Source organism: Calypte anna, chromosome 9 (genome assembly GCF_003957555.1).
Source record: "Calypte anna isolate BGI_N300 chromosome 9, bCalAnn1_v1.p, whole genome shotgun sequence".
NCBI lineage: Eukaryota > Metazoa > Chordata > Aves > Apodiformes > Trochilidae > Calypte > Calypte anna.
Window position 1 is genome coordinate 3209838 of NC_044255.1, and position 12195 is coordinate 3222032.

Consider the following 12195-nt stretch of genomic DNA (forward strand, 5'->3'; position numbering starts at 1 on the left):
TATGAGGGCAGCAGAAGGCCAGTGCAGACTTTGGAAAAGCCAACCATCAGGTGAGCTGTGGAAGTCACCCCCATGTCCCTACCACTCAGTGGGATCAACCTGCTGGCCTGGGGGGTACTGGGACCCCCCTGCCACCTCCTGCCTGCCCGAGGATGCCCCAGAGGTCAGCACTCAGCTGAGGCCAAACACAGCAATTTCAAGGTCAGAGCACTAGCATGGGGGTTTACCTAAAAAAACCCCCAACCCTGACTCCACAAGTGCTCCTTCCCATAACTCTGTCACAAAGGTTATCTCAAAGCATGACATAATTTCCTTATTTTGAGGCAAAACCAGCCCCTAGGTGACTTCTTTCCTGTTTCCACATAAACATGCCAACTTCCAGACAGCACCTTGCTGAACCCAAACCATGCACTGCCTCCAGAAACACCAGTTTGGTGACAGTGGTGGCACTGGAAGTACAGAGCAGTCGTGCTGGGGCAACACATTTGGGGGTGCAGACACTGCAGTCCCTGTGGCCCAGCTATTTGTTGCTGTGGTCTTCTGTCAACCATTTGCTGCCCAGAATAGTCCTGCACTTCCCCAAGTACATCTTTTGGTGCAAAGCCACCAGATTTGGACAGCTTAAAATTTCAGGCTGCAGGGCTTGGTTCATGTTACCATCAAGTGAGAAAACACCTGCAAAATTCAGTCAGGTCTGGGTTTTGTAGCTGAGGTTTGAAGCCAGCAGGGTAGGACAGAGTCTCCACAGTCTCCTCTCAGCTTCCTTAAGCATTCACAGTGTATGGAAACAAATACATCTATTTCTGCTGCTCTCCCATAACTGTCCTCTCAGGGGCTGAAACCATAAGTGCTGTGGGTTAAACACATCAGTTGCTCTGACAAAGACACATTAGGTTAAATTTTAAACAACAGGCCTCTATAAGCTTCTAAAATTTTAACCATCAGCGTGTAACAGCTGCTGGGATGTTCCTCACCTTGTAACATTTAAAACATTGATTCACCCTCAGAAGAAATATGTAACTGCCTAGAACTAACTCCCAGATAATGCTAATTATCTGCATGCTCTGTGCTTCAGCATACACAATTCCCAGCTCCCAACACTGGACATTATGAAAGCCTTGAAATGACATCAACTTTCCAAAGAGCAGCCACCTATAAAAGACCTAATTTTCAATCTGTACTTGATCACCCCAGCTTCAAAATCCCAGATTTTGAGAGAGCTACAGATAATTTTTTGAAGAAAAGCCAAAGATTTTTGTTTTGGCTGGTTGATATATATCCTGAAAACATGAAACAATCCCAAAAGGGCAGATGTCCTGGCTCACAGCTAAAGGTCAGCAGTCACACAGGGAGCACTTGTTAAATGTCCCAAAATGATTGGGAAGGAAAGATTGGCACAACACTACAGCATTATTAAAAGGTGATTTAAGTGAGGAAGAAGGGAGAAAGGAGAGAGACAGACAAGGATTAGCTTTTATCAAGACCAGAAAAGGGTTTTTTTCAGGTTCAGATTAGGGAGGCACAAGTCTTACTGGGAAGGACAGGAGTTCAGGAGTCTCAGGACTTCGTGCAACATTGACATGCAGTTGTGTGATATGCAAAAAAATAAATTAAAAAAAAAATAAAAAAAAAATCCCTCATTGTCCCAAGGGATCTCTCCCAGCCCAGCTCCAGGTTTCCAGTTTGCCCCCAGGCACTTTCCTGGCTGAGTCCTGCAGCCAGCAGAGGGGGCAGCAGGCAGCTCTCATCTGTTTCTTAAAACCATCTGCTTGAACAAAGTTCCTTGTCAAAGTATTTAATTTTATATTAACAGGTGCTGAAAATCTCCCATCTGCTGAGAGGATACCAATGTGAACACAAGCACAGTGCAATTAAAATCTCTGAGGCACATATGATACTGGAAGCAGCTTTAAAACAATATTTAAAACCAGGCTCAACACTGTCCCAGCTCCCTCCAAGACTACTGATCTTGTTCCCTTTTTATTTTCTTTCAAAGTATGGGTTATGTTCAATTTCCCAGCTAAATAAGCTCAAAAAAACCCCAACCCAGCAGCCTTCAGCAGGTGGCTGTGCACCCAGGGAACTTCACCACCTCCTCTGCCTGACCAAGAGCCCTGGGACATCAGAATTAACAAAGAATTTGGGAACAGAATCCTGCTAATGAAAAAATGAAATAACACTACTCTGACCTCTCAAAAGCATATGTTCCTATTGCTCATGGCCTGGGCTTTTAAAATTATTATCTTTTTTTAATTTTAAAATTAAAACCAAACAGTTGTAAAGCAAAATAACTACCTTTCCAGCTAAAACCTAACAGCAAAGCACTGACCACATGTGCAAGCTCAGATTTTATGCTCCTAAATCCTACAAACTACAGGAAACTAAAAGAAAACAACAAATGCACTGGTAAGCAGCTAAGCATATATATATGGACCTTAAATTTAGCCCTGGCAGACCCTGGAAGGGTTTCTGGGAACACATGTCCTCTGCTATGCAGGGAGAGCACTCAAACCATAGGATCCTGTTCCACATCTATCACTTTTGAATATCCCTCTCATTTTTCACCTGTATTTCATGTGTATATTTCTCTAAAAATACTTTGCATGAGATAAAGGATTCTCTGCTCCTGGCCATGAAATGTTTGCCCCCAAATCTGTCAGAGACTGAAACAACAGTTTGGAATTCCTGGCAAGGGGACAAAGCCACAGCTCAGAACAGAGGTGTTGGGACAATTCAGGGTTTCAAGGACCTCAACCTGCAAGGATGGATTATTCACCAGAGCAAAATGTTGAATACTATCAGGAAGAACATCACTTTGGAGGCAGGTTGCTGTAGCCTTGCTATATTCTAGCTGGAGCTTCAGGGCAATTTACAAGTAGAGACTATTGCCAGGATCAGCAGGGAGATTACAGAAGCAAGATTTGGTGTGATTGAGCCTAAAAAAAGGCAGCTCCAGGCTTGAAGTTTAACCTGCTGCACCTGCCAGCAGAGAATCCATGAATAAGCTGATCTCCAGGCTGCAAATACCAGGAGAAAGGGTTGGACATCCCTATCCAGTGGGGCCTTCCCCACTATGTCCTTCTAAGGCCATGCAAAATTGCTGATATAAAGACAAACCATGCACCAATACCTCTGCAATCCTGAAAAAAACACTGAAAAAACCACTGCTTCTAAGGAAATGCAGCAAAACCAGGCATCCAGTACCAGAAAGAGCAGAATACCTCAATCTGACATTAAAAACTTTTTCATTTACCAAGCACTACCTGCAAAAATCTGGTTACCTGTGAGGTTAACATGAACTGCAAGATTTCTACAGCATTGTTTCAGCAGCTGAAGTGCTTTCATTGTCCCATCACCAGAACACCCTCAATTTTACATTACCTATGCAGTAGATAAAGGAAAAATAATAATATTGCCTACAGGTAAAAACATACTCAAACCCCAGACACAATGTGATGAATTTTATTTTTTTTAAATCATGTCTTGCATAAATTGTAAGCTCTCTATTGATTGGAAGGGCAATTAAGCAAACTAAAATGCAAGCAAAAGACATCTCTTTGGCCTTGTGGGCTCAAGTGAGGTTATTCCCCACTGCAAAACAGCAATGATCTGTGCATTATGGTCTGCTGAAGCACTACTTTGCTTATTGAACAACACTTACTTTGCTTGATGCTTAAAAGAAACTCAGGTAAGCACTGCAGAAATAAAACTCTATTTTTGGAAAAAAAAAAAAAAAAAAGAGAGAAAGCCCTCACAGCCCTAATTGGCATCTGAACCAAAACATCCTCCTTTGTTTATTATTACTCATATTGATGTTATGATGATCGACCAAAAAAATTACACTCATGCTAAGCCAGTTCTTCACAAGCCAATTTCTCCTTATCAATATAATCCCCAAAGCTCCTATCAAGTTTTGCACTCTGTGCACTGCTGTACAGCTATGTTCTTCTGAGTGTTTGTGGCAAAAATAAAGAGCAGCTCTACCAGCCAATGCTGTCATAGACAGGGGAGGGCAAAGGCTGCTGAATGTCTGGCATTAAACGCTGCAAAGGGCTGGATTTCTGAGGTCAGAAAGTGAGCTTTGCAGCACCTACATCAGGTCCAGTTCAGGTATCAGTCTGAGCAATCAGCATTGGAAGGCTCTTCTGAAAATCCTTGTTATCACTTTGTGAAGTGGGTGAAAAGCAATTAATTTGGAGCTTTTAAAGGAATGCCTTCACTGTGGCCAGCCCTGGCCACCCAGTTACAATGCATTTTGCAGAGATGCACTGCCTTTTCTTTCTATTCAGTGTAAAAGCACTTCATCTTGGTTATCAGCTCCCTCAAGGTCAGGCTGATTTCTTTAGATCTATTATTTAGTGCTTGAAATTCCCAGTTCTACTTTCTTTCCTGGCTGTTATAGCTTCTTTCCCCAACTCCTATTCTTTCCATGACAAGTCCTTATGCTGGCTGTTGATGCAGTCAGGAGGACTGTGAATCCAAATGTCTGACGACCTTCAAAACCTGATAATGGACACAATGTCTGACTCATAGGTCATCTCAATTTTGCCAATAATCTATTTATTAACAGTGGCCTTCAGACCTTGAGCTTACTGTGCATTGTAAAACGGGCTCTTCAGGGACCAAAAAGAAGTAAGAGAGCCATCCTTAGCCTTCATTTAGTATGTTAGGAGGAAGACTGTGCTTTGGTGAGAAGGTTTGTCCGAAATATCTTAAGTCCTGGTCTCTAAAACCTTCACTGCTGTACAACTGTAGGATATTAGCATGAAGCTGAAAGTTCTAAGTGAACTCACCTCCTTTTCATTCACAATCTATACAGAAAGGACAAGAAAAATCCATGCCTGCTTAACCTCTCCCCATCTGCCAAGGGCTATCCACTCACCTTTGCCATATTCTTCAACTTACAGCTCAAGGCCTAGTGCCAAGTTTTACATCACTACCCCAAACATTTTGCTGCTGTAGTAAGAGCTGATTACGTGGTGCTTGTAAAAGCTGTGTAGGTGCCAAGGTACACAATTTGTTGCTCTGAGTGCCTGCCAGCCTCCTGCAATGGCTCCACTGAAGTGGAGCTGTCAGAATGACTTGGTCTTGCAAAAAAACACTGCCAGAGGTACAATCCTTATTGAAGACAAACATTTCATGGCAACTATTGAGCAAGATGCAGAGGAAGGCATCAAAACACCAACAGCTGGCTTGGAAAGTTCAGGAGTGACTGGATCCCAAGCAGGGGAACCCAGGCAGGTTTTACTTACTGTCAAAGCTTCTGTGCTGTGCTGTCAGGGTGGTCTGCACAGAGCGTCCAGCCTCCTTCATCATGGCTTCAAATTCACTTCTGCTTTTGTTTGCAAAGTTCTCCTCCATCTCACTGGTGCAGCAGGTATAGCCTTGGGGGCAAATTCGCAGATGTTCCCCTAAAATGAGGAAAAAAAAAATGTTGTTGAATGATCAGGTCTGGAAAAGAAAGGATTTCACACCAAACAAACTCAGCATAAAGCTATTCCAGCTCCCTAGTAACCTGGATCTGCACCCAGCTTCACCCCCTGCATTAATGTAGTGGTTGGTGTGAGCACAGGTATAAATTTTCTCACTGCTGGGTGTTAAGGAGAGAAAAGTGGAGGAGAAAGATAAACTGAGGCTAGGAGAAGGGAAATAAAGTGTCTCCTGCTCAAAGTCTGCCCTAGAATCCAGCTCTGCCTGGAATGCCAGAGGGCATGGAAATCTCTGATTAAATGACACAGTAATCTCATTAGAATGAACATGTATATTCAAGGAACTGCTTGGAACTACTTCCTCAAGAAAAGAATACCAACTCTAACATGCTCCCCACTGAACTCCCCAGAAAAAAATTCCAAGAAGGCATTTCAGGGCATTCCCCTAAAATGAGAAAAAAAACCCAAACGTCATTGAATGACCAGGTCTGGAAAAAAAAGGATTTCACACCAAACAAACTCAGCATAAAGCTATCCCAGCTCCCTAGTAACCTGGATCTGCACCCAGCTTTACCCCCTGCACTAATGTAGTGGTTGGTGTGAGCACAGGTATAAATTTTCTCACTGCTGGGTGTTAAGAAGAGAAAAGTGGAGGAGAAAGATAAATTGAGGCTAGGAGAAGGGAGATAAAGTGTCTCCTGCTCAAAGTCTGCCCTAGAATCCAGCTCTGCCTGGATTCCCAGAGGGCATGGAAATCTCTGATTAAATGACACAGTAATCTCATTAGATTGAACATGTATATTCAAGAAACTGCTTGGAACTACTTCCTCAAGAAAAGAATACCAACTCTAACATGCTCCCCACTGAACTCCCCAGAAAAAAATTCCAAGAAGGCATTTTCATGGCTGGAGAGGTGAAACTAGGGAAAAGTTTTCAAAAGACAGAGACAGGCCAAAGGCCAATGGAATTAGTGTAATTGCCCACCAGATACATTTTTAAATCTGCTCATTTTTTTTTTTCAATGAAAAATTTAATTCCCAGAAGGAGAAATGACCACCCAAAAAAGAATCTCTTGACAATCACTGACTGAATATACCCTTTGCTATAGAGAGGGACAGGAAGGTAAAAGGACTCAGCAGTTAAACTGAAAAACTCCTCAGTATGAGAGCTCTCCCTGACCTCTGCAATCTCTTTATTGTGGAGAAGCAAGCGTTTGCACTGGCAGAGTCAGCAACATTTTAAAAATAATTGCTTAAGCTCTTATGAGTCCCTACAAATAAAGACACATACACCCACCCCCCCATGTTTCTCCTTATCCAGCAATAAGAATTCATTAGAACGAAATCAAACAAAGTTTTGGTTTTTTTTTTAAAGAATAAAAAATGCCCTCCTTGTTCCAAGCACACACTGAGATACACCAATTACTAAGAAGTTACCCCATGCTCAACATAATTTGACTGGGACTGCCAATGATTTTGCTGGCAGTTTTACAGGACTGCTGCCTTACCATCAGAGCTGAGCTGAACCACATATTTAAAATCATGTTTTATCTTGTGTGTGTCGACAGCTTCAAATCTTGAACCTGCACAGTCCTCCAGTTTCCTATTAAAGTCTTAAGCTATTTCCAGCACCCAGCCCCTACAAAATGGGTGCCTTGGGATAAAGGGTCTTTGAAACTGGGTATGTGTCCTGCCCTTGTGAACGAGGTGTCATTAGTAGCCTGACTAAGAGCAATTTTAAAAGGAGTGCTCTGAGGTTGATGTATTTTAAGCAGAAGCCATTCAGGATGAGTTTGCATTTTGCTGGCCACAGATCACAAGCTCTGCAGGGTGCTGAGGTGAGCCTGCCCTTGGAAAATAGGTTATCATGTGCCTTTGCCCTGACAGAGCTGCCTTCCTGCCTCTGTGCCTGGAATTGCTGCTCACCTGCTTTCCCAAGAGTGGAATTCCCATCACCAGCTTGTGTCTTACTCCCAGCTGAGAGGACTGTCAGAGAGAAAGGAGTCCCATGGGACCTCCTCCCAGTCCTCCCAGTCCCCATTAGGACCAGGCACCACTGTGCTACGCTGGCAAAGCAAATGGAAAAGCAGCAACTTGCTTCAATGCAAAGATTCAAGTAGAAACATTATGCAGCTCAATGTTTGCCATATCAAATGCAATTTAAGTTACAGTGCTTGCCTAAGCCTTTCCTTCCTTCGTAAACTCGATTGCTGCAATCCATCCCCTGAGCTCATTCCTGTAAAGCTGCCTTTTTATGACAGAGTCATCATGAGGCTTGCTGACACGTGACAGGCAGAAAAAGGGAGTTATAATTTTTTTGACAAGACACAGCTCTCTTTCCTGTCGTGGCAATTGAAAAACTTTCTTCTTGCCCAGCCTCCTGATTTCTGACAAAGGTCCAAGTTCTGCTGATGGTCATTGCATCCTTCTCTGCTGTCCCTGGTGTCCTCACAATGAGGACATCCTCTCCTCTGTAAGGAGAAAAATGAAGAAAAGAAAGAAAACAAGAAAATTCTTGGAAATTTTTTCCACAAGAAAACAGATCCCAAAGGCTGCCTTTACCACTATGGGCTCAGGGGCATATTGTGCAGATGAGGTTCTGGTCCTGTGAGCCTTCATACCTGGCAGAACCCAGAGGCACAAGCACTCCAGCCGCTTCTCCCTAAATCCCAAAATAACCCTTTTAAAAAAATCCTGTGTTTTGGTAAATAAAGATGTAGGAACTAACTACCTGGGGAGCTCCCATGTCCTGGCCTGCTGCCTGGTGCAATGCCTGGTGCTGTGCAATGGCCTCCTACCCCCTCAGGCAGGATCAGGGCAGGAGATCTGCCTGAAATGAGGGGGAACAAACGTGGCCCCCCCAGCCAGGAGACAGCAATGTGTTTCAGCAACAGGCAGGTTCCCCCACATAGGTTTTAGAAACAAAAGGAAGGGGGAAAGAGTGGGGATTTCTTCTGGAAAAGTAACAGAGGGAGAAGTAACAGAGAGTACTTCTGTACTCTCTGGAGAGTAACAGAGGGAGAAGATGGCCGAGGAGGACGAGCCCCGTGCTGTGCCCAAGCTCCCCGACAAACCACGAGGAACAGCAGGAGTGTGAGGTACTTTTTCATGTTCATGAAAAAGATCAGGCAGAAACCTCCACGTTCCCACCCCTGGCAAAGCAGACAGCCCATTCCAGAAGGATGGCACCAGCCCGTCTGCCCAAGGCAGTGCCAGCCAAGCTGCAAGGAACCTCCAGCCAGGCGGCCCCACAGAAAAAGGCGGGAAAAAGTCTGGGGAGGGAAAACAGCATGGAAGGGAAAACACACACTGAAGATATAACTGCTTGATTATACACAACTTTGTGAACTGAAGAGAGAAAATTCTTTAATGCTTGAACTCGGAACAGTTTCAAACCCTCCTAAAGCAGTATTTAGCTTTCACGAGGCATTTGTACAGTGTTCAGCACCACTTTACCTCAGTGGGAAGCGAAGGTTTTATCGCTTTGTAATTCAAACTCAGTGCATACCAAGCAGCCTCACAGCACTTTTACTTGCTTTGCTTTTTAGCCTGTCCCACTCTGGAAACATGCACTATTATTATTTAACCTGTTTTTTTTTTTTTTTTCCCCTTCAAAATGAATGTCCTCTGGACAGTACTTTTGCTCTCCTTATGTTTCAAAGTTAATTTCTTTGCTAACTTGCTGCTACGTCGGTGCTGAAACACCTCTGGGTTCACTTGGCAGGAGATAATCTGCAGATATCTACAGAGAGCTGGAGGTGTTTTATGAGTAAATCTACTAGATATAGTGTGTGTTCTGCTCTCCACTGCTGCATCAGAGAAACTGCCCTTTGTACACAGCTGACATGTTGCTTGCTCAAGGGTTCGTGCTCCTGGTCCCTGGAAGAGCTTTGCAGAAAGTAAGAGGCAGAGGGCTGCTCCCAGTCTCCTTGAAGATAACAAATTCACTCCTCAGACCCAAGGAGATTTACACCATCCCATATGAATCTGTAACTAAACCCATCCACCCCTTCCCAGCCCTTGACTCGCATCCCCCCCCCCAACTGAGCAGTTCTGGTAGTACCAAGGTGCCCGGGGTGCACTGGAACCAGCCCTGCACCCCCCGAGCACTCCAGATCTAAGACACATTTGTTAGTAAGAGAAGATGCACTTTGGGATGCTTGGCTTCCCCACAGAAAGCTATCAGCTTGTCCAAGATTTTGGCAGACCAAAATGAATGGTTCAGCCAGGGTCTCCCTGAAGTGCTGGCTCTCCTGCAAAGGCTGCCAAAGTCAGGGTGGGACAGAATTCTCCAAACTCTACAATCCTTGGAAAAGGAAAAGGAAAGAGAAAAAGGAAGGAAAGGAAGGAAAGGAAGGAAAGGAAGGAAAGGAAGGAAAGGAAGGAAAGGAAGGAAAGGAAGGAAAGGAAGGAAAGGAAGGAAAGGAAGGAAAGGAAGGAAAGGAAGGAAAGGAAGGAAAGGAAGGAAAGGAAGGAAGGAAAGGAAGGAAAGGAAGGAAGGAAAGGAAGGAAAGGAAGGAAGGAAAGGAAGGAAAGGAAGGAAGGAAAGGAAGGAAAGGAAGGAAGGTAGGTCAAATCCTTGTAAAAAGTCCCATGTAAAAAGTGCTATTTCTATCCCCCTCACAGGATGCTGGCGATTGAATTACAATGTTTGCAGAAGATTTGGAGTTCTTTGGATGTGTCAGGATATCTAAATGCAAATTATTACAAAACCATCCCTCCCAGAGGTTAATTTATTTCAGGCTGTGATAAATCCATCATGATTTTCCCCTCATATTTGTAATCCTCCTTCCACTTGCTCTCCAAAGTGCTCCAAAACCCCATCTCATACTCATAGTACAAAACTGGTCCCCAGCTGCCTCAATCCAGCCCCCCTTACCAAGACTCCTACAGCCCAAATCCCCCTCCTTGAGGGTTTCTGGGTGGACATACCCCAGGCAATCAGGCTTGCTGAAGTCCCACACTGCTGAGATCCTCAGACACATCAGGGATGCCAGGATACAGCCCCTGGCTGGGTCCAACCAAGTGAGCGTGAGAGTACCTGGCAGCCAAGGCAACCAGTCCTCTCCTACCATCCCTGGGAGGAGCCCTGTGGCCTGATGGGCTCTCCTTCTTCACACCTAAACCCAAACTAATGAGCCTCAGAGGCAGAAAATGAGGACAAAACAGTTTAATTCAGACCATTATTTCAACCTTCAACACCCCTGTCTTCTTTTTTTTTAATACGTGTCAGAGCGTCTGCAGCTGGTGCAAAATGAGTCTGGAAGTGGTCGAGATGTTAATAATACCTTGCAAAGAGGTAGTGCTATGAAAGTAAATCCACTTCCATAGGCCTCCCAGTTTTTCCTGCTTCAGATGTTCCATCCCCAACTCTTTTGAAATACAGATCTTTAAAGAGAACGTGATAAATAAAGATAACTCTGATAAAGAGAACTCTGATAAGTGACTGACAGCACAGCCTCTAACACTGCTACCATGAGACTACATTTGAAACCCACTCTTGTCACACAGTGGTACCCAAAAACCATTCAGACTAAGAGATGGTCCTGGCTAACCACCCTAGGAAGAGATTTTTATGAGCTTTTCATTCTAGATGCAACGAGAACCTTCAGCTGGCAAAACACCTACACCCCACAACATCTGTGTAAGGGTCCAGGGGCTCAGCTGGACTCTCACAGTAGCTGCTAACACCAAACTGAAAGGGTTCCCACACTGCTCTATTAAGGAGAATGCAAATCAGGTATTTTCCCACCTTGCCAAGGCAGGTGCTAAGCACTGTGCAGTCTGTTTCTTTGATTTGCAGTCAGGTGTCTGCAAAATACAGTGTCTTCTATTTTCTGATTATGTACAAAGAGCATCAGCCTGTTTGGCTTTGGTTTGCACATGATGTCAGGGGAGCCATAGTAGGCCTGAATTTTAAATATTATAAGGCAAACCTTGAGACTTTGATCAAAATGCACTGAGCTACGTTCTTCCTAGGCATTAGTGATACCACAGGATGAGGATGGGAGGTGGAGGGGTGGGCAGGGGTATGGGCTGGACAAGAAATGAAGGGCACAATATGGACTGGCAGTCCAAGAAGGGCTGTGCTCCCATGGAGTGATGATTTTCATGCACTTTCATCCAAAGAAACACTCTCAGAACAAAGAGTGGTGGTGGCAGGGCACAGCTGGAAGCCCTGACCCTGCTGTAGAGTCAGTGGATGTCTGGGATGGGCATAATTGGGACCTAACAGAGCAACTGGGGAGATGAAAACCATAGAGAAGCTGTCTGCTTCCCCAGCACCCTGCAGCAAGCCCTCATTCTGATGTGTGGAGAGGAAGAGCCAGGTTCAGCTCAGGCAGCCCCAAACCTGCTCTGGGGAGCAGTGTCACAGCTCCTGCTGAGGACACTGCAGGGAAGGAGCAGGCAGCATCTTGCCTGCTTCATCCAGGCTGCCTCCCAGGCTTAGCCTGCCCAGAGGGATTTGGCACAGCCCACTCCTATCTCACTTTGCTGCTGCTGTGTATCTCCAGGGACTGATAACAAGGGCAGGAAGTCTCTCCAAGCTGTATGCCACAAGGCTGGCTTTGTCCCATGTCAGCAGATTTTCTAATGCCTCCCCATCTGATGGCTGATCAGATAGCTTGTGCTGTGGGAGATGAACCAATGTTTTCCTCCCAGATAAAGAAAACAAGCACTGTGTTCCACACCAGTGATAAAAACAGCAAACTGGAAATAATAGATAGGGAATATGCTTATTCTGTTAAAGCAAGGCACATGTTTAA

At 44.6% G+C, this 12195-nt stretch overlaps 1 protein-coding gene across 1 annotated transcript in view; it reads right to left on the bottom strand.

The window, feature by feature from the left end:
- The window catches only part of GPC1 (glypican 1), a 209357-nt gene that overhangs the window by 98465 nt on the left and 98697 nt on the right, over window positions 1-12195 (bottom strand). Inside the window, exon 2 of the mRNA XM_030456303.1 lies at window positions 5253-5411. Coding sequence (XP_030312163.1) covers window positions 5253-5411 — 159 coding nt within the window. The remainder of the gene's footprint in view (window positions 1-5252; window positions 5412-12195) is intronic.